The sequence below is a fragment of the Stegostoma tigrinum genome, chromosome 3 (genome assembly GCF_030684315.1).
Source record: "Stegostoma tigrinum isolate sSteTig4 chromosome 3, sSteTig4.hap1, whole genome shotgun sequence".
NCBI lineage: Eukaryota > Metazoa > Chordata > Chondrichthyes > Orectolobiformes > Stegostomatidae > Stegostoma > Stegostoma tigrinum.
The window spans coordinates 55,892,863-55,919,810 of record NC_081356.1 but is presented as its reverse complement, the minus strand read 5'-3'; the positions used below and the strand labels follow the sequence as shown (position 1 = coordinate 55,919,810).

Below are 26,948 nucleotides of genomic sequence, written 5' to 3'. Positions count from 1 at the left end.
TTCTTATTGGTTTGTGCAATTTATTTCCTGAATCACGTAAATCTATGTAAGGTGAGCTTATCTTCCAAACCCCCTCTGTTCGTAAAAGATTTTTACTAGGATTTGTGCATTTTAATAATGTAAGTCTAACTTGTAAGTATTTTTTTTAAAGAAACAATATCTAACCAATATTGATTGCAATGAACTTTTTCTTTTTGGTGTGTAGACCAATTGACAGGGTGGATAGACCAATAAAAGGCCGTGGAGGTGGTAGAGGACGTGGAAGAGGACGAGGTGGATTTCCCAGGAGTGTTGATGGATTTGATCCAAGAGGAAAACGAGAATTTGAAAGGCATAGCGGAAATGACAAAGTGTGAGTTTCTTGAACAGTACAATAAGTAAATTGAAGTGGAAATGCTGTAGAAATCACAATATATTGAGCAAGTGGTATATTTTACAAGTGCATGATGCAACTGAGTTATGATCAAATTTGAATGGAGAGAACCTACCTGAACATAGTGTTCTTCTTGAAAGAATGGGGATTTCCAAATTAATTATTTTCAGTGGTAGCCTGCTGTTGGCTTGATGATCATTGGCTAAATTTCAGGGCTTTTGTTTCCAGATAAATGCTAACTGTAGGTGAAAAGAAGAACACATGTATTAGCTGGTAACCACATAATTGCTGGGCATTTGCTGACCATTAATTTTTAGCCTTTTTTTCAAAGTAGGTCCTCTTTTCAAAGAAAAAATTATCTATTATGGCCTGCTATTTGTGATCAGTAGTAAGGTGGAAGTGTTTACTGCTGACCATGTGAAGAAGTAGAGCCCTGTCTTGGGTGTAAGATGCAGTGGGACCTTGTTCTTTAGGCTGCAGTGTTGCTCTATCAGTAAAATGAATGAGAAGGTGTAAGAGGCATGGCACATTTCTGGTGAAACCAGGCCTTCCTTTGTTGTAAAAATCTGAAGACGTACCCTTTGACAACTCAAGCAGAGAGAAGCATTTCTTGACTTGGCCACTTTCAAATAAGAAATACCATCGTAGTTGTTCCTCAGTCCTGTGTATATTGGAAACAGTACTTAATTAAAGTGGGGTCGTAAGTGGAGAAGCCTGAGAAATGGAATTACTTTAGTATTTTTATTTTGATAGCTCAATGAGAAGTGCTCCTGAACGGATTTTACAACTGCTAAGAGCATCTCATTTAAAAGAAGTTGTGAAAAGTCTTGTAACTGCTAGCAATCCGCCTTAGTTCCTGAATGACAGGACCTGGTAATACTGTCAACTTGCGATCCTCTGAAACTTATTCAGATCTACTGCAGGCCTGAATTTGAGCATAAATGTATTCTCTAGCACTTTAGTGTTTACTGCTGTTGGCATCTCACAATTTGGGTCTGTATTTATAAGCCAGCTATGTTGTAGTGTGCATGATAACTTGTGTACCATGTGGATATTCCTGTGGAGTGGTTCTGGGAAATGACATGATTTGCTTTTAAACTGGTGTGTTATTGTTTTTGGATTTGACTGCAGTGCCATGGCTTTTCAGTTGCCAGAGCTATGCAATGTACTGTGTGCTTAGCATCTGTGTTGATGTATTATTCACTTGCCAGCAGTAGGCCAGAAGGGTGATCAGATTTTTAAAAAAAAACCCTTGGTTTGCCTTTTGTTGTGTCTATGATTTTTGTCAGGCTTAGTTGTTTTTCATAGTGCTTCATTTGATGTGGTTTGGGTGGCAGGATCTCCTGCTGCCCTTCAGTAGATTTGAAAAGCTAGATTTGTTTCTCTTAACATTGTGAAAGAGACTTCATGCAGTCTGTTCAAGGAGCACAGTTAAAGGAATTTTTATTGCTTTTGGTCTTCATGTTCCATATTTTATAGTGTCTGGTAATTTTGCATTTTTGGCAATGAAGTGTGTTTTTGTAACAAATAGAACAAAGTTGTTAATGCTTGATCATTCACTGCAATTACTTTTCTTATGTATTTTGAAAAGTTCAAGCTATATGAAGATTGAATTTTTTTTTCAGCTAGGGTGGGAGGGAGGTATTAAGCTTGGAACTTGTGTACCGTTTTTTTCCCTTTGAAGAATACATTATCACCACTCCTTTGCAAATTTTGTTTCTTCTTTATTCCCCCAACTCTCTCTCAGACAACAGGAAATAGTTTTATCTATTTGGAATAGGCATCTGTAAGTCAGAAGGTTGTATGCAAGCTGCACACCAGAACTCCAGCACATACCTTGCCCTTTTTTCATATAACCGTTATGAAAACAGTCTTCAATTCCTTGCTCCTGCGTGTGTATCTCCAGCTCTCCCTTTAAATGTTTGTTTGGCTCAACCATTCCCTGTACTGAATTTCACATTCAACCATTCTCTGCTAAAGACGTTTCTCTCTGAATTTCCAGTATAGCTTTTAAATTGACCTTTTTGTTTGTTTCACTTTTTGAAAAGAACCACTTGCAAGTCTCAGGCTTAAACAGGGGAAAGATAAGTTTATGGCAAAAAATTGAAGGTAACTTTATCTCAGCCACAAGACTTCTCTGCATTTGTTTCTTGATGTCCTAGATCCAACCTTCAGCTGGTTCACAAATGATCTTACCTCCGTCATGACGTTAGAAGTGGAGATGTTCAGCAGCATTCGCAAGTCTTCATATACTGTGTCCGTATGCAGCAAGACCTAGACAATTTCCAGACTTGTCTGACAAGTGACAAGTAACATTGCCTGGCACTAGTTTGGTGCAAATGATAATCTCCAACATAAATTCTAAACATTGCTATTGACCAAAAACTGAACTGGGCCAGCTGCATAACTACTGTGATTACAAGAGATGGTCACAATCTCACTTCCTGTCTCCCCAGTGTCTGAAACAATCACCAGGCACAAGTCAGAAGAATGATGGAATATTCTTGTAGGAAAGAAGGGTAATACCCAAAATGCTGACTGGTCCTTTCTTCCAGTTGCTGCCTGGCTTGCTGTGTTCTTTCAACCTCGTATTTGGCTACCTGGATTCCAGTATCTGCAGTTTTCTGTCTCCAATGAAATTTTGTTTACTTGCTTGGATATGTACAACTCAAGCAACTCTTCAGCTCAATACCATCCCAAACAATGCAGCCCATTTGTTTGGTAATCCATCCACTAACTTCAGCATTCATGGTCTTTATCACCATTTCATAATTGCAGCGTTCTGTAGCATCTGTATGATCCACTGTAGGAATTCATCAAGCTCCTTCAAGAGCATCTTCCAAACTTGTAACTACTTCTAGGTAGAAGAGGTGGGATGGCAAATGCATGAGAACAACACCATCGACAAGTTTCTCTCCAAATCGCAGACCATCCTGGCTTGGAACTGTATTGTTGCTGTTTCACTTTTATTGGGTTAAAATGCTGAAGCTGCCTTTCTATATGCCAAAGTATGCAGTGGTTCAAGATGGTTCCCCTCTACCTTCCACTATGCAGTAAATGCTGGTTTGGTCAGTGACATCTACATCCCAAGAATGGATGAGGAAACTACTTAATCGCTTGTGATAGTGAGCCTATCAGCAGCAAACAAATGAGAAAAGCAAATTCTGGAGGAACTGCATCTCACCATTTCAATCTGTTCTACTCATGGAGGTGACTTTTTTTTTCCTCAAGCTAATTCAATATTTTAATGTCCCATTTGCCTTTCACCCCAAGTATTTTGAGTCTTGGTGAATACGTAGTTTTCCATCACAGATGCACAAAATTGGAAAATTTTTAACCAGACAATTACTACTCTTTTTGTACTTCGTCTCTGATCTCAATCCCAGATGTACAGCTAACAAGTGTAATCTTTAATCTTAAAAGTCCCAATAGTATCCAGTTAATTTTTCTCTGTATAAGTGATTCTTTAACCTAGGCGCCCTCTATCTGGAGTTTCGATATTTACTGTCAAGGACTTCAGTGATTCTCAAATTTTCTTGGCTTCCAGTTTACTGAATATTCCTTCATTGATGGGCTTAAAACTGTCCACTCTTCTTTGCAGTCACCTATTTCCTATTTCTCAACTCCTCCCTCATCTGCCTTCCAACCACACAAATCTACTTGCTTACCACCTCCCCCATCTCCTGCTATTCACTCACTCAATTTGTTTGTGTCTGCCGCTTTCTACACCCAACCTAGCTTGTGTAGACCTCTGTGTTTCCTCTTTGCTCTTTACCCTCGACAAAAAGCCTACACCTAAGGTCTCTGACTCATTTGTCATTGCCACTTATTTTTCTGACTGCACATTGCAGCGATCATTAGTGAGTGAAAGTGCAGCAAATGAGAATTACAGACATTTTGTGACTGGAGTAGAAGCACCTCCCCGATTCTGTCTCCACATTCTTTTCTCTTTAGTGTTTTTTAGTTTGCTACACACATGTATTTTGAGTGCTGTATCTCAATAGATGACAGGGGTGCCATGTAGGAAAAACTTGGAATTGGGAAGCTCCATTTTCACTGACATTGGTCCTGTAAAGGATAATTGGAGACTGTCTGATCCCAAGCACAAGGTGAAATCTTGAATTTATCTGAGATGAAAACAGAACAATAGCAGCAACATTCAGGTTGGGCAACATCAGGCTATTGTACAAAATGCGGAGGAATGGAATTGTGGGAGATATAGCAGTTTGGATCGGAAATTGGCTTGCTGAAAGAAGACAGAGGGTGGTAGTTGATGGGAAATGTTCATTCTGGAGACCAGTTACTAGTGGTGTGCCACAAGGGTCGGTGTTGGGTCCACTGCTGTTTGTCATTTTTATAAATGACCTGGATGAAGGCGTAGAAGAATGGGTTAGTAAATTTGCAGATGACACTAAGGTCGGTGGAGTTGTGGATAGTGACGAAGGATGCTGTAGGTTGCAGAGAGACATAGATAAGCTGCAGAGCTGGGCTGAGAGGTGGCAAATGGAGTTTAATGCAGACAAGTGTGAGGTGATGCACTTTGGTAGGAGTAACCAGAAGGCAAAGTACAGGGCTAATGGTAAGATTCTTAGTAGTGTAGATGAGCAGAGAGATCTTGGTGTCCATGTCCACAGATCATTGAAAGTTGCCACCCATGTGGACAGGGCTGTTAAGAAGGCATACAGTGTTTTAGCTTTTATTAATAGAGGAATCGATTTCTGGAACCAAGAGGTAATGGTGAAACTGTACAAAACTCTGGTGCGGCTGCACTTGGAGTATTGTGTACAGTTCTGGTCACCGCATTATAAGAAGGATGTGGAAGCTTTGGAAAGGGTGCAGAGGAGATTTACAACGATGTTGCCTGGTATGGAGGGAAGGTCTTACGAGGAAAGGCTGAGGGACTTGAGGCTGTTTTCATTAGAGAGAAGAAGGTTTAGAGGTGACTTAATTGAAACATATAAAATAATCAGAGGGTTAGATAGGGTGGATAGGGAGAGCCTTTTTCCTAGGATGGTAACGGTGAGCACGAGGGGGCATAGCTTTAAATTGAGGGGTGAAAGATATAGGACAGATGTCAGAGGTAGTTTCTTTACTCAGAGTAGTAAGGGAATGGAACACTTTGCTTGCAACAGTAGTAGATTCGCCAACTTTAGGTACATTTAAGTCGTCATTGGACAAGCATATGGAGATACGTGGAATAGTGTAGGTTAGATGGGTTTGAGATCGGTATGACAGGCCGGCACAACATCGAGGGCCGAAGGGCCTGTACTGTGCTGTAATGTTCTATGTTCTATCTTTAGAGAGAGAAACAGACGTAATGTTTCAGGTCAACTAATCTTTTAAACTGAACTAATTTATCTGAGCTTTAGCCTAATTTTTGAACGTTCTGGCACTTTACTTTCCGCCATAGCTAGACAGGATCCTCTAAGAACTTGGGCCTCATCTTCATGCTGAAGCCTGCCTTTTCCACCATACAGGAGAACATGTGAGAGTTGTTTTTAATGATGTTGACTGAACTTTAGGGTCTTGGGCTTGGATAGAAACTGTTAAAGCCAAGTTTTAGGAGGTTTGGAGTCAGATCTTTGACAAGTTAGCCTTGACTGAAGAGATGTTATTGGGTAACATTTTGGGCGTGAGAGTGAAGAAAATGGATTTTTAGATCAAGACATCAGTCAGCCTGAATTCCCTTTCCTCCCCTCCTTTCAGGATGTTTTTGGGCCAAATTTAACTTGAAAAATGGCTTAATTAAAGCTATACTTTGAAGCGATTGAATAACTAGGTTATACTGAGAAACTTTCTCTTTTAGGGGATTGAAACCAGAGGACAAAAGGGGTGGCAGTGGATCTCGAAACTGGGGAGCAGTCAGAGATGATATGAGGTATGAACTTGCACTGTAATGTTCGGGAGATTAGAGTGGAAATATATATTCAATCTCCGTTTTCAATAAATTAGAGAAATTCCCTTCTTTGGAGAGAAGTGTTTTACCTACAGCGTTTCTAAAGTCCATCTGGCACCTGGGATGAATAATGCACTTAATTACACCTTCCCACCCCTTGGTTTTTGTATGGACAAGCTGTTTTTTCCCTCTGCTTTTGGCTCACATTAAATGTGGGGTTAAAATAAATTTAAAGAAGCAAGACGTTCCCATCACCATTTGTTTTATCTATAAACACAGTCAACAGTAAATCTGTCTTTCATATTCCTGACAAGTTTTCCGAACTAATTTTAGTTACTGTTATGCTGTTTCTGGAACAATAATTTGAAGAGCAGCTGTTGTTTTTGTGTAATTTGTGATAAGCTGAGCCTGGTTGGTGTGAATACAGTACCATAGTTCATGATCTCTGGAATATGAAGGGTAGAAATCATGCCAATTTATAGAGAGAATGTTCACCTACCGCTTTGGAATGCTGTAATTTCTGTAATCCTGACTTGTATTCTGGTGATAATGGGAACTGCAGATGCTCGAGAATCCAAGATAATAAAATGTGAGGCTGGATGAACACAGCAGGCTCAGGAGCACAAAAGCTGACATTTCGGGCCTAGACCCTTCATCAGAGAGGAGGATGGGGTGAGGGTTCTGGAATAAATAGGGAGAGAGGGGGACGCGGACCGAAGATGGAGAGAAAAGAAGATAGGTGGGGAGGAGAGTATAGGTGGGGAGGTAGGGAGGGGATAGGTCAGTCCAGGGAAGACGGACAGGTCAAGGAGGTGGGATGAGGTTAGTAGGTAGGAGATGGAGGTGCGGCTTGGGGTGGGAGGAAGGGATGGGTGAGAGGAAGAACAGGTTAGGGAGGCAGAGACATGTTGGACTGGTTTTGGGATGCAGTGGGTGGAGGGGAAGAGCTGGGCTGGTTGTGTGGTGCAGTGGGAGGAGGAGACGAACTGGGCTGGTTTTGGGATGCGGTGGGGGAAGGGGAGATTTTGAAGCTGGTGAAGTCCACATTGATACAATTGGGCTGCAGGGTTCCCAAGCGGAATACGAATTGCTGTTCCTGCAACCTTCGGGTGGCATCATTGTGGCACTGCAGGAGGCCCATGATGGACATGTCATCTAAAGATTGGGAGGGGGAGTGGAAATGGTTTGCGACTGGGAGGTGCAGTTGTTTATTGCGAACCGAGCGGAGGTGTTCTGCAAAGTGGTCCCCAAGCCTTCGCTTGGTTTCCCCAATGTAGAGGAAGCCACCCCTGCACATCTGTCAATGTGGTATACTGCATCCACTGTACCCGGTGTGGCTTTCTCTACATTGGGGAAACCAAGTGGAGGCTTGGGGACCGCTTTGCAGAACACCTCCGCTCGGTTCGCAATAAACAACTGCACCTCCCAGTCTCTGCCTCCCTAACCTGTTCTTCCTCTCACCCATCCCTTCCTCCCACCCCAAGCCGCACCTCCATCTCCTACCTACTAACCTCATCCCACCTCCTTGACTTGTCCGTCTTCCCTGGACTGACCTATCCCGTCCCTACCTCCCCACCTATACTCTCCTCCCCACCTATCTTCTTTTCTCTCTATCTTCGGTCCGCCTCCCCCCCTCTCCCTATTTATTCCAGAACCCTCACCCCATCCCCCTCTCTGATGAAGGTTCGAGGCCCGAAACGTCAGCTTTTGTGCTCCTGAGATGCTGCTGGGCCTGCTGTGTTCATCCAGCCTCATATTTTATTATCTTGTATTCTGGTGACAGGGTTGGCTGAATATTTGATGCAGGCATTTGTACCTGAGGTAGCTTGGTAAAGGTGTCCATCCTGCTGAGGAAGTAAATAGAACTGAGAATAACACTCCGCATTTTTAGGAAACTGTCTCATTCTGAAACAAACAAGAGGTTTCAAAAAACAAGCTCTCTTCCTGAAAAGAGGGCCAAGTTTACAAGATTATTTCTGCGTCTAATTACCTTTTTTGACCTCTTCACAGCTTTACTATGCCCACACCAGAATTCATTCCCTGTCATCACAGACATTTGTCATGCTGGGCATATCCTGGTTAAGTTAGGCAAAATTCTTAGGACTGACCGTAAAAATTGCTCTTTGGCATTTGTTTGTTTCATCCACCTGGCACTATTTTAATTTTTTTAAAGCTGGGATGAAACCTGGAATATCGGTCCTGCCCCAGTTTGCAGCTTCTCTGTGAACTCTCATTGTGGTTTCCCTCCACACTCTAGATTGTGCAGATTTGAGCCTCTGACTTTCAGTGGCAAATGTTGTTTAGGTACTTTTTTTTTCTTGAATTCTCTGTCAAAAGGAGAATCTTGACCCACAGTGTCACAGCTTCTATAATGGGCAGAGCAAGAAACCCTGCATCTGTACCTGCCAGAATGTGGATCAAGCCTTGTACTTGTTGGCCCCAATCTATTCCATGCCAGCTGCCCATCCTTCCAGCCCCCTCCAAGAGACCCAGGTTGCTGTGGCAACATGCACTTTTAGATGTATGTTTAAAGTGGAGATATGGATAGTGACAGTAAAGGCTCCAATTTTGTTCGATCACACAGTTGACGAAGAATCTCTCCTGCTTTTCTACTTGCCATTGACATGTTTTGGAAGGATTTGTATGTTAATGCAGCCAGACAGATTGATTTATTATGACTGCACCTTCCTTGACCCTTCAAATTCTGAAGTGGGATATAAGCTGAAGAACAGCAAGGTGCAGCAAATGTTTAGGAGCTATCATAGACCACCCAGCTGCAATGTATTAATCAGAATTAGAAGTGCATGTAACATGGGTAATACAGTAATAATGGTGACTTCAATTTATGTAAAACTGGGAAACCTAAACAGCCCCCTTGCTGTGGAAGTAGAATTCCTGGATTGCACATAAAATGTGTTCCTGGAGTAGTATGCTGAAGAATCAACTGGGAATCAAGCTATTTTGGATGTTTCTATTACAGAATAGAAGGTCTGATTAATAACATTGTTGGAAAGGAGCCTTTGGGAAAGTGTACCATAATATGATAGAACTTGACATGAAGTTTGAATATAATCTAGTTTGTACTGAAACAAGACCTTAAATCTGAACAAGGGAAACTGAAGGTATGAACAGTAAGTTGGCAGTGGTGGATTGGGAAGATTTAATGGTAGAAAGGCATTGGCTAGTATTTTAAAGAAATGATGCATGGCTTATAACATGTATTCCTCTAAGGCAAAAACGCCAAAGGACAAGGTGATTCAATTATGGCTAACAAAATAAGTTAAGATTGCGTGAGAGCAAAGGAAGTGGATTGTAGGGATGCCAGAAAGTGTTAAGCCTGATGATTAGAGCAATTTAGAATACAGCAAAAGGTGACCAAGAAAATGTTAGCGAAAAGGGAATGTGACTGCTTGCTACAAAGAAATGTAAAGATGTCAGTAAGAAGTTGTATAGGTATGTGAAAGGAAAAAATTGGATTGGATAAATGTGGGCCCATTACAATGAAGACAGGGAGATTTATAGCAGGTATAGTAACTGTTTACCTTCCATCTATGGAAGAAGATGCAGAATATCCCAGAAATACTATGCAGTCAAATAACTTGTGCAGTTGAGGAACTGAAACGAATTAGTAAAAAGTTACTATTTGAAAGGTTAACTAGATCGGAAGTCAGTAAATTAATTGGAATGGCTGAGCTGCATCCCAGTGTATTAAAGAAAATGACTGCAGAAATAGCAGATGCATTGGTGCTTACCTTCCAAAATCTGTAGATTCCTGGAGACTGAGATGCAGTAAATATTATTCCCATTATTTTTAAGAGAAGGAGAATGGAAAACTACATAGCTGTTAATTTGATTTTGGAAGTCGGGAAAATTTTTGATTTAACATCAGCATGGATTTATGAAATGGGAATCATTTGATAAACTTGTGCAAGTTTGTTTTTTTAGGATGTTTCATGTAGACTTGGGGGGGAAAAAAGCACCCATGCATATGGTATATTTCAATTTTTGGAAAGCTTTCGAGTTTCTGTATGGGAGGTTACTAAACAAAATTGGAGTACATGGGATTGGGAGTAATACACTAGCCTAGATTCAGAATTGGTTAACAGACAGAAAACAAAGTAGGGATAAACAGATCATGCTCAGTCTGACAGGCTGTTGTTAGCGAAGTACTGCAATGATCAGCATTAGGTTCATTGCTTTTATAAAATGTTTGAATGTGAGAACCAACTGTTTGCAAGTTTGCTAATGACATTTGATGGCCGTGCGAGTTGTGAGCAGGAAACTATTGACCTTCAAGTGGACTAAGTGAATGGGCTAGAACGTGGCCAATAGTATATAATGTGAAAAAGTGTGCAGTTATTTTCTTTGTAGAACAAAAATGATCATATTTCTTATGTTCAGAATTTGACGAAACCCTGATGTGACAAGGAACCTGAGTATCCTTGTTCACCAGTCACTTAAAACTAGCATGTTGATGCAGCAGACAATTTGGAAGGCACATAATGTGTTAACCTTCATCACATGGGAATTTTAGTACAGAAATAAAGATGGCTTGCTGAATTAATATGGCAACTTGGCTCACCTGGGATTTTGTTTACAGTTTTAATCACCTTATCTCAAAATGGATATACTTGCCATCGAGAGAGTGTGCAACAGAGGTTCACCAGATTAATCATTGGGATGGTGGAATTGTTTAATAAGGAAAGGTTAAGGAATCTGCACCTGTAGTTCTAGAGTTTCAAAGAATGAGTGGTGATCAGTTTTTTAGGTAATAATCTCTGCATGACTACCTGATCCACACGCAAGTTATTTTACGGTAAATAAGGATCAATAAGAGGTAAATACATAGCTCAAAGGTTGGTATGGGAGAAATTGTTCTGAGAGAAATTAGTTCTCATTCATGGGGCATTGGTACTGGTAGTGGGGAAAGAGGGAGCTGTTCATTTGGGACAGGCTTCGTTTAGACCACGTTGGGACCAGTGTCCTTGCAAATCGTATAACTAGGGTTCCAGATGGGGCTTTATACTAATTAGTTGTGGAAATGTTCTATTGAAAGGAAGTTTTAAGAAAATAAAAAAAAGTGGAAGTGGAGGGCCGTAAAGAATCTGATAATAAACTGTGACAAAAGGGGTTAAAAAGATATGTGCAGAAGAGTGTAGCAAAATTAGAATCAGAATAAATAATGGTTTAAAGTCAAAGGTTCTTGAGGTTCCTTATCTGAATGCATGCAGCATTTGTGACAAGATAGATGAGTTGACAGCACATATAGGAATAAGTGAATATGACTTGATAATTCTGCGTGGTTAAGAGGTGAATACGACTAGAACTCTGTATTCAAGGATATTTGATTTTCCAGAAGATTAGAAAAACTAGTGGAGTAGAGTCACACAGCATGGACACAGACCCTTTGGTCCAACCAGCCCATGCTGAACGTAATCCCAAACTGAACTAGTCCCACCATCCTGCTCCTGGCCCATATCCCTCAACCTTTTCAGTTCATGTACTTATCCTAATTGTCTTTTAAACATTGTAATTGCACCCATGTCTGCCACTTTCTCAGGAAGTTCCTTTCACCCGTGAACCACCCTCTGTGTTAAAGAAAAAAAATTGCCCCTCATGTCTTTTATAAATCTCTTGCTTCTCAGCTTAAAAATGTGCCCCCCAGTCTTGAAATTCCCCGTCCTAGGGAAAAGGCAACTATCATTAACCCTATTTATACTCATTTTATAAAATCCTTTAAGGTTGTCTCTCAACCTCTTACGCTCTAGTGGGGGGAAAAAAAGTCCCAGCCTATCCAGCCTTTCTTTTATAACTCAAACCTTCTATAACTGGTAACATCTAGGCTATGACCATCACCATTAAGAGACAATCTAACCACTGCCCTTGACATTCAATGGTGTTACCATCACTGAATCCCCCACTATCAACATCCTGGGGGTTACCATTGACCAGAAACACAACTGGATTCACCACAGTAAGAGTGGCTACAAGAACAGGTCAGAAGCTGGGAACACTGCAACGAGTAACTCATCTCCTGACTTCTCAAAGCCTGTCCCCCCCATCTACAAGGCACAAGTCAGGAGTGTGGTGGAATACTGCCCATTTGCCTGGATGAGTTCAGCCCCAACAACACTCAAGCTTGACACCATCCAGGACAAAGCAGCCTGCTTGACTGATACTGCATCCACGCCCCCCCCCCCCCACCACCAACATTCAGTAGCAGCGATGAGTGCTATCAACAAGACGCACTGCAGAAATACACCAAAGATCCTCAGCCAGCAGCTTCCAAACCTACGACCACTTCCATCTAGAAGGACAAGGGCAGTAACTATATGGGAACACCACCACCTCCAAATTTCCCTCCAATTCGCTCACTGTCCTGACTTGGAAATATATCACTGTTCCTTCACTGTTGCTGGGTCAAAATGCTGGAGTTCCCTCCCTAATAGCATTGTGGGTCAACCCACAGCAGGAGGAATGCACAGGTTCAAGAAGGCAGCTCACCACCACCTTCTCAAGGACAGCTAGGGATGAGCAAGAAATGCTGGCCAGCAATGATGCCCATATCCCACAAAATGAATTTTTAAAAAAAATCTCTTCTGAATATCTCCAGCTTAATAATATCTTTCCTAAAACTGGGTGAGCTGAACTGGACACAGTATTCCAGAAGAGGCCTCATCAATGACCTGTACAACCTCAACATGACTGACCAACTCCACTACTCATGTACTGAGCAATGAAAGTGCTAAGCACCTTTTCAACCACCCTGTTCTATGCGTGACAGAAACTTGGAAGAATTATTTACCTGAACCTGTGGGTGTCTGTTCTACAACACTATTGAAGGCCCTACTATTAATACTATAAGCCCTACCCTTGTTTGTTATACCAAAATACAATATCTTGCATTTATCCAGATTGAACTCTTATCTGCCATTTTTTAGCCTATTGACCATTTGATTGAGATCCCTTTGTAATATTAGAAAGCCTTCTTCACTGTCTCCTATGCCACCAATTTTTGTGTCATCTGCGGATTTACTAACCATGCCTTTTTATATTCTCAATCAAATCATTTTATATAAATGACAAACCAAAAAGGACCCAGAACTGATTCCTGTGGAACACTGCTGGTGACAGGCCTCCAGTCCGTAAAGGAACCTTCTTCCACCACTCTGTCTCCTGCTGTTACGCCAATTTTGTATCCAATTGGCAAGCTCACCCTGAATCCCATGTGACCTAACTTTACCATGCCGAACTTTGAAGGCTTTTACTAAAGCCCAAGTAAACAAAGTCTACTGCTCTGCCCCCCCCCCCTTAAATTCTTTTGCTAACTTCTCACAAAAACTCAATCAAGTTTGTGAGACACTATTTTCCTTGCGCAAAGCCATGCTGACTATCCCTAATCAATTTTTTACCTCTGTAAATGTCCATAAATCCTATCTTTTATAATCCTGTCCAACAATGTACCCACCAAAGTCAGATTCACAAGTTTATAGTTCCCTGATTTTTCTGCTTACAACCTTTCTCAAACAAAGGTACAACATTAGCCACCCTCCAGTCATCAGGTACCTTACCCATAGTTGTAGATATTGCAAACATTTCTGCAAGGGGGTCTCTCAAATTTTCTCCTTTATGCCCCTCAATGTTCTGGGATACATTAGATCAGGTCCTGGAGATTTATCCACCTTTATATTCTCTAAGAACTCCAGAACCACATCTTCTGTGATATGAACTGTTTGTAAAACATCAGAGTTTATTTCTCTGCATTCTGTAGCTTCCCCTTCTTTCTGCACAGTAATAACCTTTTACTCTTAATATATTTGTAGAATCTCTTTGGATTATCCTTGACCTTATCTGCCATTGCTACTCCTATCTCTTCTTTGCTTACTTGATTTCTTTCCTCTGAATGCCCCACACTCTCTCTTTTTTAATATTGATTTTAGAGATTCACTTGAACCAACTTGTTAATATCTAAAATAAGATTCTCTTATTGTTGACTAGAGCCTCAATATCTTTATTCATGCATTGCTTCTTATTCTTACTAGCTTTACCCTTCACTAACAGGAACATAATGCCTCTGAACTCTCGGCATCACACTCTTGAAGCCCTCCCGCTTGTCAGAAGTCCTTTTACCTGAAAAAGTCTACTCCAATCAACTTTTGAAAGTTCTAGTCTCGTACCATTAAAATTACTCTAGTTAAAAGCTTTAATTTTGATGGAAGGCTTATCCTTATCCTTATCCTTTTACTTCAGTTATCTGTGCTCCCCTACTGGCCAAAAGAAGGTCTCGTTTTGTACCTTCTCCTGTAGGAGCATCCACATGTTGATAAAGGAGATTTCTTGAACACATTTGACAAATTCTTCACCATGCAAATCTGTAACAAGGTGGTAACCCCAGTCAGTGTTTAGAAAATTAAAATCTCTCATTGTTACAACATTATGCTTCCATATGTCTGAAATTTCCCTACAGATTTGTTTCTCAATTTCCCTCTGACTATTTGGGAGCCTGTAGTACAATCCATCAAAGCAATCTTTCCTTATTTTTAACTTGTACCCATAGATTTTCACTGGACAGTTTTTTTGCAAAAATATTGTCTCTAGTTACAGCAATAGCATATTCCTTAATCAAAAATGCCAACCCACCCCCATCCTTTCTTGCCGCCTTTCCTATCTTTCCTACAGCATCCAAAACCCAGAACATTGAGCTGCCAGTTCTGTCCATCTCTCAGCCAAGTTTGTGTAATATCTATATGTCCCAATCCCATGTTCTTAAACATGCTCTGAGTTCATCAGGCTTACCTGTGAAACCCTTGCATTGAAATAAATGCAATTTACTTCTTCAGAGTTACTACATACTTTGACTCTTGTCTTTCTTTTCTCATTGACTTCCTTTTGTTAATAAAGGAGTGTATTACCACATTGGTAAGTACTGTTGCAAGGTGCTGTAGATTCATTTTGCATGGAAATAAGGAATAATGGAAAGAGGTCATGGGTAAGAGACAATTATCAGTATTTGAAGAGTTGCCTCACTGTAGGACAAAATATAAACTAAGAAATAATGTGTATAAGATGGGCTCTACAATTGTAATGGATTATTTTAACTTCATGGGTTATTGATTAATCAAAGTATATTGGCGACAGTCATATTGAAGCTGAGTTTCTGAAATGAGGGGGCTTGTTTCTTAAAGCAGTTTGTTGCAGAACCATCCAGGAACAGGCTTTGTTGAATCTAGTAATGTAATGTATAATGAGAGAGGATTAATGAGAGACCTTCTAGTTTAGGATCCTCTAAGGAGTAGTAATCACAAAACAGTAGAATCTCAAATGTTTGAGAGAATGCAACTTGAATCCCAAACCAGTGACCTCAACATAAAGAGGTAATTATGGAGGTATGAAGAAAGAGTTGTCTGAAGCAGGTTGGGAAAATAGTCTCGGGGAAAGCCAGTGGATGAGCAGTCACCAGACGTTTGAAGCAGATGTTTCATAATGAGTTTTGAGAAGATTTGTAGCTCAGCTTGAGGTTCTGGACGTAAGTTTGCTTGCTGAGCTGGAAGGTTTGTTTCATAATGCTCGGCAAAACTTTATTCTGGTCAGAAAGGAAGACCCTGAGAAGATTGAACCACCTTTGATTAACACAAGTGGTCAAGTGGAGTATCTGCAGGAATTAGACAGCAGGAGACTGTGGTCCAGTCAGACTAAATTTATTGTCAGGAAAATGACACAGTCTGTTATTAAAAAAAATCTAGCAAGATATTTAGAAAAGCTTAACAGAGTCAAAATGGTTTTGTACAACTGTCATAACAGACAAATTTACTAGACTTCTTTAAGGATGTACCAAGCAGAACTGGTAAGGGGATCCAGTAGATATGCCATTGGATTTTCAGAAGGTAGTCAATAAGGTGTCTAAGAAAAGGTTATTGCGCAGGATAAGAGCTCATTATTGGGTTCGTATAATAATGTGGATTGGGTTTTGATTAATGCACAGAAAGAAGAGAATTAGGATTACAGATATTTTAAAGTTGGAAAGACTTAACTGGTAAAGTGCCACAAATGTCCGTTCTAGAACTTAATTACTATCTATATTAATGACCTGGGGGAAGCGGCACTGTAATATCCAAATTTGCTAATGATACAATTGTATTTGGGAGGGCATGTTGTGATGAGGGCGTAAGAAATCGGTAAAACAATATAGATGGGTTGAATGGTTGGGCTAAACAGGGCCGTTTTGTATTCAGTAAAGTTTAGAAGAATAAGCCGTGATCTTATTGAAACATGAAAGATTCTAAAGGTGCCTGACAAATTAGATTTTAGGGAAAGGTTTCCACAAGTGGGAGAATTTTGAATTTGGGGATGTGGTAAGAAGAGTACTTTAAAACTGAGGTGAGAAGAAATTTCTTCTTACAGAGGTTAGAGAATGTTTAGAATTCTCTATCCCAGAGAGTTGTGAAAGCTAGAACATTGCAACTATTTAGAGTAGGCAGATTGATTTTTCAAAAATCAATGAATGTTGAGCTGGCATAAAAGAGGAGTTAAAGCCTTAGGTGGATCAGCTGTAATCTAGTTGAATGGCAGGGAATGATGATTAGATTAGATTCCCTACAGTCTGGAAACAGGCCCTTCAGCCCCACAAGTCCACACCACCCCTTGAAGTATCCCACCCAGACCCATCCCCCGTAACCCCCACACCCCTGAACACTACGGGTAATTTAGCATGGCCGATCCACCCAGTCTGCACGTCTTTGGACTGTAGGAGGAAACCAGAGCGCCCAGAGGAAACACATGCAGACATGGGGAGAATGTGCAAACTCCACACAGACTGAGGCTGAAATCGAACCTGGGTCCCTGGAGTGCTAACCACTGAGCCACTGTGTTGCCACAGTGAGGGGCCAGATGGACCATAGCTGTTATTCAGTAGGTTTTTATGGCTTTATGCAGCAAGATTTGGACAGTATCTGGCTTGGGCTAAATCCTATTCCTTTGACACACAATGGTTTTCCATCACTAGAAGTCCCACTTTAAACATCTTGTAGTTTACCATTGACTAGACACTGAACTTGACCAACCATATAGAGACTCTGGCTACAAGAGCTGGTCGTGGCAAGTAACTTACCTCCCTGTCTGCTTGCCATATGATCTGTAAAAGCCCTGCTGGTGCCGCTCCAAAACTTCTGAAGCTCAACACTAACCAGAGCATATCAGCCTGCTTAATTAACATAGTTTCAAAACTAAAACAACTTCATTCACTGACGTAACTGTGCTAACAGTGTGCACCTTTTGAGGAGAAACACTCCAATCTTGCACTAAATCTCAAAAAAACAATCAAAAGATGCTGGAAATGTGAAACGAAAACAGAAAATGCTGGAAAATCTCAGCAGGTCTGCCAGCATATGCGGAGAGAAATCTGGGTTAATGTTTTGGGCCCAGTGACCCTTCAGAACAAAACCTCATTCTGAAGAAGGGTCACTGAACACAAAGTGTTAACTCTGATTTCCCTCCATAGATGCTGCCTGACCTGCTGAGATTTTCCAACGTTTTCTGTTTCTCTATCTGTAAGTTCCCTCTTGGCGCCATCGTCCAAGCCGAATGCCTCTGTCACCTACAAGGACAAGGGTAGCAGATACATGGAAACACCACCACCTGCAAGTTTCCCTTTTAAGGATGCACAGCATCTTAACTTAGAACTGTACAACCCTTTAAGCTGATGCTGGGTCAAAATTTTGGAACTTCTTAACAGTAAGGATGTAATTCTCTCCCAGGAGAGCAGTTGTTGGGAACGTAGTTTACCACCACCATCTCAAAACCGAACTGATGGGCAGTGAATGCCGTCGTATCTAGCATTATTCGCATCCCAGGAACTAATTTTTTTTTACAAAAAAGTGTTCCATCACAAGAATAAACACTTTCCCTGTCAAGCTCCCTTATTTTCTTAATCAGTAGGTTATTCTCTTTTTTTTTAAACTCCCATGTGTATAGGCCCTACCAGTTCCATGTTTTCTCATGAGACAAGTTCCTTATCCCAGGAACCAGCTTAGTCAGTCTTCTCTGAACTACTTCCAATGCAGAATGCCCCTTCTCAAGTAATGTAACTAAAACTGTGCACGGTGTGCTATGTATGGTTGCACCAAAGTCCTGATTCACTTTAGCCACATTTCTCTCCCTTTCTACTCAATTATTTTGTAATAACGGCTAGTTTTCATTTGCCTTCCATGTAACTTTCATATCAGGATGCTGACTTTTTATGATTTGTAAACATATGCTGTTGTATTGCTGAATTCTGTAGTTCCCATTTAAATCTAATTTTGCTTTTCTATTTCTCGTGCAAAGGTGGACCTCCTTCGTGTAGCATACTCCATCTGCCATTTTTGTAACTCGCTTAACCTTTTGATAGCCTTCCAGACTTTTGTATCCTCCTCATAACTTGCTTTTCTACCTATCTTGATATCACTAGCAAATTTGTCCATCATATAGTTGGTCCTTTATCCAAGTCATCAATGTAGATCAAAAACATATCCATCACTGACCTCTGTGATACTAGTTACAGTTTGCCGTCCTGAAAATTATGCATTTATTGTTTTTGTTTCTTTTTAGTTAGGTAGTCCTCTTTCTACTTAAAAGAAAAACTGTACTGTTCTATAATTTGTAGTTAAGGAGTACAACTCTTAAAAATTACATTGATAAATAATTGAAAAGAAAACAAATAGTTTAAAACAAAGAAACAGAGCGAAAAGTTGCTTTCTTTCCTGAAGAGTCTTATTCTGTGATTTCCTTCAGCTTTAGGCTAACCTTGTGTGAGAGGTAGGCTTTCTTGACTGTTCGATGCAATAAACCTGCAATGTTATCAAAGGAAATAAAATTGATTTGGGGGAATATAGAAAATGGAAGTATCGGAGAGAACAAGCTAGAAACCTATTTTTGTAATATCTGATTTGTGGTAAGGGTTTGATTGAGAAATAAATATTAACTTATTGGGTAGGACAGTTGGATGTTAAAAACATTTCTAAAGATTCATTTAGGAGTGAACCATTAAATATGTCACTGCAGCTGGAGGGAAATCCAGAAAGGTCCACTTTGAAATGAGTGTACCTAGAATGGATCATGAAGATGAGAGACATGCTATTAATTGAGCACAGACCACAAAAAGGTACAAGCTATACTTTTTCTCATTAAAAAGAATGTCTGGTAGGAGACATGGCATCAGCACGCAGAGGTCAGAGGTGTGAACATAACAGGAATACTGGAATTGCCCATCTGATAAGGGATGGCAAAGATCATTATCACATGAATATCATTACAAACCAGAAGAAGAGAGCACTGCTAAAGACAAGGAAATGAAACATTGTTACTGATAATCTTTTCTTAAAATTTCTTTTAAGAATGAAAGAGCATTCGAGAGATAAGAAGACTATCTATCTATATGAGTATAAAACATCAAATGTGAATCAGCTAGATAAAAGGTCACAACTTCATAATTATTCACTGAATGATTAAAGAATTTATGTTAAATGATGCAGCATCATACAAAAATGCGAGGAGCCTTCATAAAGTTAACACCTGCATTTGCAAAGCCAGGGAAAAAGAATATAAAAGACATTTTCAATTGAAATTTCAGAAATATTCAACCACCATAGTTTTCAAAAGATATTTTATCCCACTGGGAGAACATACCATCTTTGCTTTGGCCCTGATAAAATTTTAAAGGCCCATTGAATGTTCAACTCTTGGATATTCCTGGATGTTCTTAGATGATCTTGAATAGTTCAACATAACTGATTTCTATTAGACTTGGTATTTCATTTTTCAGTTTTCAGCGTAATGGTGTATTTATTCACTTGGTGTTTTGCTTGTTGATTTATGTTGATGAAATTGTAAAATTAGTGAATAATCTCTTTCTGTTACAACTGAAACCAATCCTGCTCTGTATACTCCTTCAGTGGAGGAGTATGTAATCTGGAGAGAGAATTCTCAGATCTTTAAAATGTCTGGGAAACCTAACTGGCCAAACCTAAGCAAGCTATTAGGGGGAAAAACAAATCTTTGGCAACTTCTTCATTTGAGGGATGGTTATGTTAAATACTCTACATCCAAGGCATTTATGGGATTAACTAACTTGAACTCTGGACAGAAGTTATCTAGGAAGTTCTCCCGATCTAACTCGGGTGTAGGTCAGAGTTAAAAGCTATGATTCACTGAGGATATGAATTTTTTTTTGGATGTTATGTCTTATGAACCAGGTTCCTGGAAGGTATCATTAAGGCCTTATTCTGTGAATGTATATCATTTGTATGGCAGCATAAAAAAAACTTAGTAGAGTCTGTTTGAAATTTTGGGTACAACAGATTCTAGCGAGTTTTGAGAAGATTTGTAGCTCAGGTTGAGATTCTGGATGTGAGCTTGCACACTGAGCTGGAAGGTTAGTTTTCAGACGTTTTGTCACCATTCTAGGTAATATCAGTGAGCCTCTGACGAAGTGCTGGTGTTGTGTCCCGCTTTCTATTTATCTGGTTAGGTTTCCTTGGGTTGGTGATGTCATTTCCTGTTCTTTTTCTCAGGGGATGGTAGCTTGACTTGGAGCCAATCTACCATCCCCTGAGAAAAAGAACAGGAAATGACATCACCAACCCAAGGAAACCTAACCAGATAAATAGAAAGCGGGACATAACACCAGCGCTGTTTTGGAGGCTCACTGATGTTACCTAGAATGGTGACAAAACGTCTGAAAACTAACCTTCCAGCTCAGCGAGCAAACTCACATCCACAACAGAGTCTGAAAGGGAATGTTGTTCATGACTACTTGGGATCAGACTGAGTGATCTTTCCTCTCCTCTTTGTCCCCATGCTCCCCATGCACATATTTAGAGAGACTGAGACGGCTCCAGTTGAAGAGGCAACTGAAATGGAAGAATCCCAAGATGCACTTGAAGGCGATACAGAGAATAAGTGAGTTCACTGCTTCTAGACTACTTCTGCTATGGAGTATTCATTATTGACTCATCTTCTGAACAGATACAAAATACTTGTGGATGATAGCGGCAGTGTGATTCATCTTTATTCATTCATCTAGATGGAATTTTTAAAAAATGACTTTGTTGAATAGCTTGGGTATTTTTTCACTGTCCCATCCAGAAGTCCATTCCACGCACAGATCATCTTGTGCGATCAATACTTCACTTCTGAAGGTATCTTTTAAAGCTGAAAACCCCAAGTTTTCCTAGCCTTTCTTCAGTCTTTCCTTACAACTCAGACTTAACACTATGGATCAGTTTTGGGGTTTTCCTGCATACTGTTTCCAGTAATTGAATGTCTTGGGAACCAGAGCTGGAGACAGTACTCAAAGTATGGTCTGATTGGCACTATACAGTTTGCACATGACTTCATCTGACTTGTGCTCTGCTATTTTGGTTATATAGGTCAGCACTCTATTTACTTTGTTGATTGTGGCTCTGCATTGGTTGGACATAGTGTCAAGTCTACTAAGGCTGGTAGGTCTTTTTCAACTTAATCATAGGCTATTTCAACACCATTTGGAGTACATGTGTCACTGATACTGGGTCATAAATCAATCGCTGATAACATTTGTGATCTTGAGCTGTGAACCCATTAAGTTATTACTGATTATATTTAATTTCAAGTTGCCCGTTAAAAATAGCTTTCTTTGCACACCTCCCTTACATATTCTATCTTGTGGAACATGCTGTCTTCCTTCATTAGTTAACATGGAGTCACAAGTATATTCTTAGTACTAGTTTTGTCCTTCTGCATTAAACTTGTGACAAGCACAGTTGATTGTTCAGTCCTTTGTCTTGCACACTGTCAAGTTATACACTCCCAGATATTCTTAACATATAGGGTTGTGTCAATGGCTTTTTCTGTCCACCATCTTTTCTGGGCACTTAGTGGATGTTGTATTCATGATGATATCCTGGATTAAATATCGTATTGATAATCTCACCACATTATAGTCCCCTGTTGCAAGAAAGACTTCAATTCTGGAAATTTTTTCTCTAACAGTTTCAAACAATTGTTTCTGCGCATCTTTTTTGTAGATGTGTCTTCCTATAGCCTCCAGTACCTGCTTGTTTGGTATGTGGTTCCCAGAAAATTGTGGTACTATGTTTGCATCCACCTGTTCCTCGGTGGAATGGATGAACAAGGATTAAAGAAACTGGGGGTGAGGCCAAAGGTTGTTTACCACCCCAACAGCGCTGTTTTGTTTGCCTTGCAGTGATTGTTTTGAAAGACTGTGCTATCTGCTTTAGAAGCCCTTAAGTCAGTTAGAAAAATAATAAATTTTATCATAAAACAAGTCCATTTTTTCTAGGGCAAGAAGAAACAAACTTGTACGTATACTGGAAATTTGAAGAAAAATGTTGGAAATGTCAGGCAGCAATGGAGAAAGTTGCCATTTCGGATCAGTAATCTTTCATTAGAATTGACATTTAGGTACAGAACCAGGGAAACGAACAGAAGGGAGAACCTGTGATGAGGAGGAGAGTAGAAAAAGTCATTAAATAATCAAAACTAAGACAATAACATCTTTTGACTTACAATATTCACAGATACTTTCAGAAGTTAACCATTATTTTGCCTATACTTTTATGTTGTAGACTGAACGAAGGGGAGCATGAAGCAACGGTAGATGATGGTCCACATGAAATGACTCTGGATGAATGGAAGGCACTTCAGGAACAGACGCGCTTCAAGAAGGAATTCAACATCCGCAAACCAGACTCCAGTGTTTTGTTGAAGGCGGTTGTGATCCATAAGTCTAAATATGAAGGGGATGTAAGTTGATTGGATTGTAAAACTGTATCAACAGCTGTTAATATTAACCAAATCATGCAAAGTTTGAAAGCATAGAGCTAGATTTTGCTTTGTCTTTGTGGTCGGAGTTGGCTATCTGGTCTGCTTATCCTTGACCTCTCTAAAATTTCACGTGAGTGCTGAATGGAGGCTGCAGTATCTCTACATGAGGTAATGAGAAACCAGTGTATGTTGTCCAGTTTGGTCAGTAAACTGTTTCACCCACTACATTCTTAGAGCAGACGTAGGAGTCCCAGAGATCCAAAGACTGGAGATGACTTGGCAGCTACCAGTTTATATTGTTTTTAAAATAAAAGCCTGTTCTCTTCTCATCAGTCAATGTCTGTCATGTCAGTGATTGCAAACTTTGTTGTTCCTACCCTAGGAACAGAAAGAGGAATCTGATGAGGAAGATCACCATTACTTTAGACGATCAGCAAATGACATCACTTCCAAATTAGACATTAACTTTGGCAGTCTTACACGCCCTGGTCGAGGACGTGGTGGTGCTAGAGGCCGTGGAAGAGCCAAGCGAATTGCTGAAACCAGGCCAGAGGTGCCAGCTGTGGATATGGTAAAGGTGGTCTTCACTTTTTTGGAGTAGGGCGCTCAGGAGGGAGCTGTGCATTTTGGGAAAGTACAAAAAGTTTTTGCATGTGACCATGTGATGCGATCAAGTGAGGAGGGTGGAATAGCCATCTCTTTCTGTACTCTTCATTTGACCTAAACAAAGGATATACTTGTCAGTTCAGTGATGCATGTTGTGATTATAAAAGACACAAGATACTTTCCTTGTCTGTCTAATAAAAAATTACTACTTTGTTTTGTACTTCACCTGGTAAAAGAAAATAATACCCTCATGACTTTCATGCACATAAAATCAATTAGATTAGATAAATAATTAATTTAAAATCCAGTGAAGGCAAATGGTATTCAGCTTTGAAGGTTGGAGACTTAGATGACTTTAGGCTGAATTTGGTGATTGATCTGGACTGGGTGTCAAGGTATTTTAGTGATACAGATAATCTGTTTTTCTGAATATGCAATTGCTAGATTGAGTTCATGAGAAATGTCTGTGCCGACAACACATGGATGGTCAAAATCCATTTGGCAGATTTCAAAACTTTCATATTGAATGAAGAAAGAGGGAATACGCTTGGTTGTTCTTCTGCGGTGTTTTATTTACTGATGTTAGGTGCTTACCTACACAAGGGGTAGCTGACTTGCCACATGACCCTCCAACTGTCCCATGACCCAAATTTGGTCATGGTTAGTGGCTTCTAGTTGTCTGGTTTGTGTTACTGGATTGCGTCTCTGCAAATTCGTTTGAGTCCCGTTGTCCAAGTGGTTAAGCCGTAATGACACTTACCCACAGGTTTGTACTCTGCCAAAGTGCTGATGAAGTTTTGCAGACAGGTGATCTCCATTTCAATGGTTTTGGAATGTAGAAGGTACAATAACACAAATGTTTTGCCATCTTTAATGGAGATTACAAGCCACTGGAATGTGGCTTTCGTTTCTTTAAATTTACAACCTGGAATCTACTTTTGATTTAGTTATTTTATATGGAGCATAAATTCATAACATGGATATGAATCAAGAACTATCACACGTGAAAGCAGTGAATGCTTCCATTAGTAACAGTGCTTTAACAACACCCCTAGACCTTTCAAAGGAATCTTATCAAAACATTTGCCAACGAAGATAGGATAGAGACCAAAAGCTGTGCCACAGAAGTATTTGTAAAGGAGTGACTTAGCAAGTGGAGTGACATTGTGGCTTAGTGAGGAATTCTAGAGCTCTGGAAAGAAGTGAATCCAGGACAAACAGATCTGAGAGTTGGAAGAGGTTAGAGAAAATGGGATTATTAACTATTGACTATAGTAATATTTTGGCTTCTGTCCCTGCCCTCCTAAAAACTCAACAATTTATTTAAGATAGTTCTAATAGTTCACTTTGAGATTTCTGTTTAATGTATTTTGATTCATCCACATCTTAAGAATTGCAAAGAAATTATTATAATGGAAACAGGACATTTGTTCCTACTAACCCATGTGAAAAATGAAATTAACATGAACAACTCTTCTCGATTCATTTACCTGATCTCTTCCCTTCAACTAGTCATTCACGTGTGCATGTTAACACCACCTCTGCTTCAATAATGCGGTGGTGTTCCATGTCTTTTTTCAAAAACCAATTCATTGCATTTGGATAACAAAGTGTGGAGCTAGATGAACACAGCAGGCCAAGCAGCATCTCAGGAGCACAAAAGCTGACGTTTCGGGCCTAGACCCTTCATCAAAGAGGGGGATGGGGAGAGGGTTCTGGAATAAATAGGGAGAGAGGGGGAGGTGGACCGAAGATGGAGAGGAGAGTATAGGTGGGGAGGTAGGGAGGGGATAGGTCAGTCCAGGGAAGACGAACAGGTCAAGGAGGTGGGAATGAGGTTAGTAGGTAGGAAATGAAGGTGCGGCTTGAGGTGGGAGGAAGGGATGGATGAGAGGAAGAACAGGTTAGGGAGGCAGAGACAGGCTGACAGGCTGGTTGTGTGATGCAGTGGGGGGAGGGGACGAACTGGGCTGGTTTTGGGATGCGGTGGGGGAAGGGGAGATTTTGAAGCTGGTGAAGTCCACATTGATACCATTGGGCTGCAGGGTTCCCAAGCGGAATATGAGTTGCTGTTCCTGCAACCTTCGGATGGCATCCTTGTGGCACTGCAGGAGGCCCATGATGGACATGTCGTCTGAAGAATGGGAGGGGGAGTTGTTACGGACTGAGCGGAGGTGTTCCGCAAAGCGGTCCCCAAGCCTCCGCTTGGTTTCCCCAATGTAGAGGAAGCCACACCGGGTACAGTGGATGCAGTATACCACATTGGCAGATGTGCAGGTGAACCTCTGCTTAATGTGGAAAGTCATCTTGGGGCCTGGGATGGGGGTGAGGGAGGTGGTGTGGGGGCAAATGTAGCATTTCCTGCGGTTGCAGGGGAAGGTGCCAGGTGTGGTGGGGTTGGAGGGCAGTGTGGAGCGAACAAGGGAGTCACAGAGAGAATGGTCTCTCTGGAAGGCAGACAGGGGTGGGGATGGAAAAATATCTTGGGTGGTGGGGTTGGATTGTAGATGGCGGAAGTGTCGGAGTGTCCATTATCACTGGATTTGGACATTGGCAGTCACATGCATAATAAATGTCGGCAATGTGAAAGGAACATGTGACGTTCTTCAGATGCTATGGTGCTTGTGACACGATGTGGTAGGATGAATGAGACTTTGTAGTTAAGGACCTCCAAGGAGGTAGCAATTGTAACATGGTAAAATTTCAAATTCCCTTTTGAGGGAGAGCAACTCCCCTCTGAAGCTGTTGTCCTTAATTTTGAGAAATGCAATTACAGAAATGTGAAGGAGGAGTTGTCAAAGTGGGTTGAGAAAATAAATTAAGGGAAAAGTCAATGAATGAGCAGTGGTAGATATTTCAGTAGATACTTCGTAATGCTCATCAAAATGTATTCCTGTGAAAAGGAAGAACACTGAGAAGCATGAACAACCCAGGATTAACAAGGGTGGCCAAGGAATGTACCCAATTAAAAACTGAAAAGTGATGGAAATTAATGCTAGGCCAGAGGCTTGGGAATTTTTTTTAGGAACCACCCATGGATGATTAAAAAGCTAATAAAAGATGAAAATGTGCAAGATCTTTTCTGGAAATACAAAAAGAAAAAGTAGCTAAAATGAATGGAACCCTTGGAGAATGTAACTGTAGAATACGTAACAGGGAAATGGCACATAACTGAAACCGGTATTTTGCTTTGGGCTTTGCTGCAGACAACTCTATCTGTTAACAATGGGATATCATATAAGCAAGCTGCTAACAGAAGGTAAAATTTTGTAA

The 26,948-nt window shown here is 40.5% G+C and overlaps 1 protein-coding gene across 3 annotated transcripts in view; it reads left to right on the top strand.

Annotated features, from left to right (window-relative positions):
* Window positions 1-26,948, top strand: part of zgc:103482 (intracellular hyaluronan-binding protein 4) — a 55,828-nt gene that overhangs the window by 23,391 nt on the left and 5,489 nt on the right. The window contains exons 3-7 of one of the 3 annotated variants that reach the window (XM_059644615.1): window positions 206-352; window positions 6,180-6,251; window positions 21,123-21,203; window positions 22,871-23,048; window positions 23,452-23,646. In XM_059644615.1, the coding sequence (XP_059500598.1) occupies window positions 206-352; window positions 6,180-6,251; window positions 21,123-21,203; window positions 22,871-23,048; window positions 23,452-23,646 (673 nt within the window). The remainder of the gene's footprint in view (window positions 1-205; window positions 353-6,179; window positions 6,252-21,122; window positions 21,204-22,870; window positions 23,049-23,451; window positions 23,647-26,948) is intronic. The other 2 variants (XM_059644616.1, XM_048527602.2) reach the window with 2 other exon arrangements.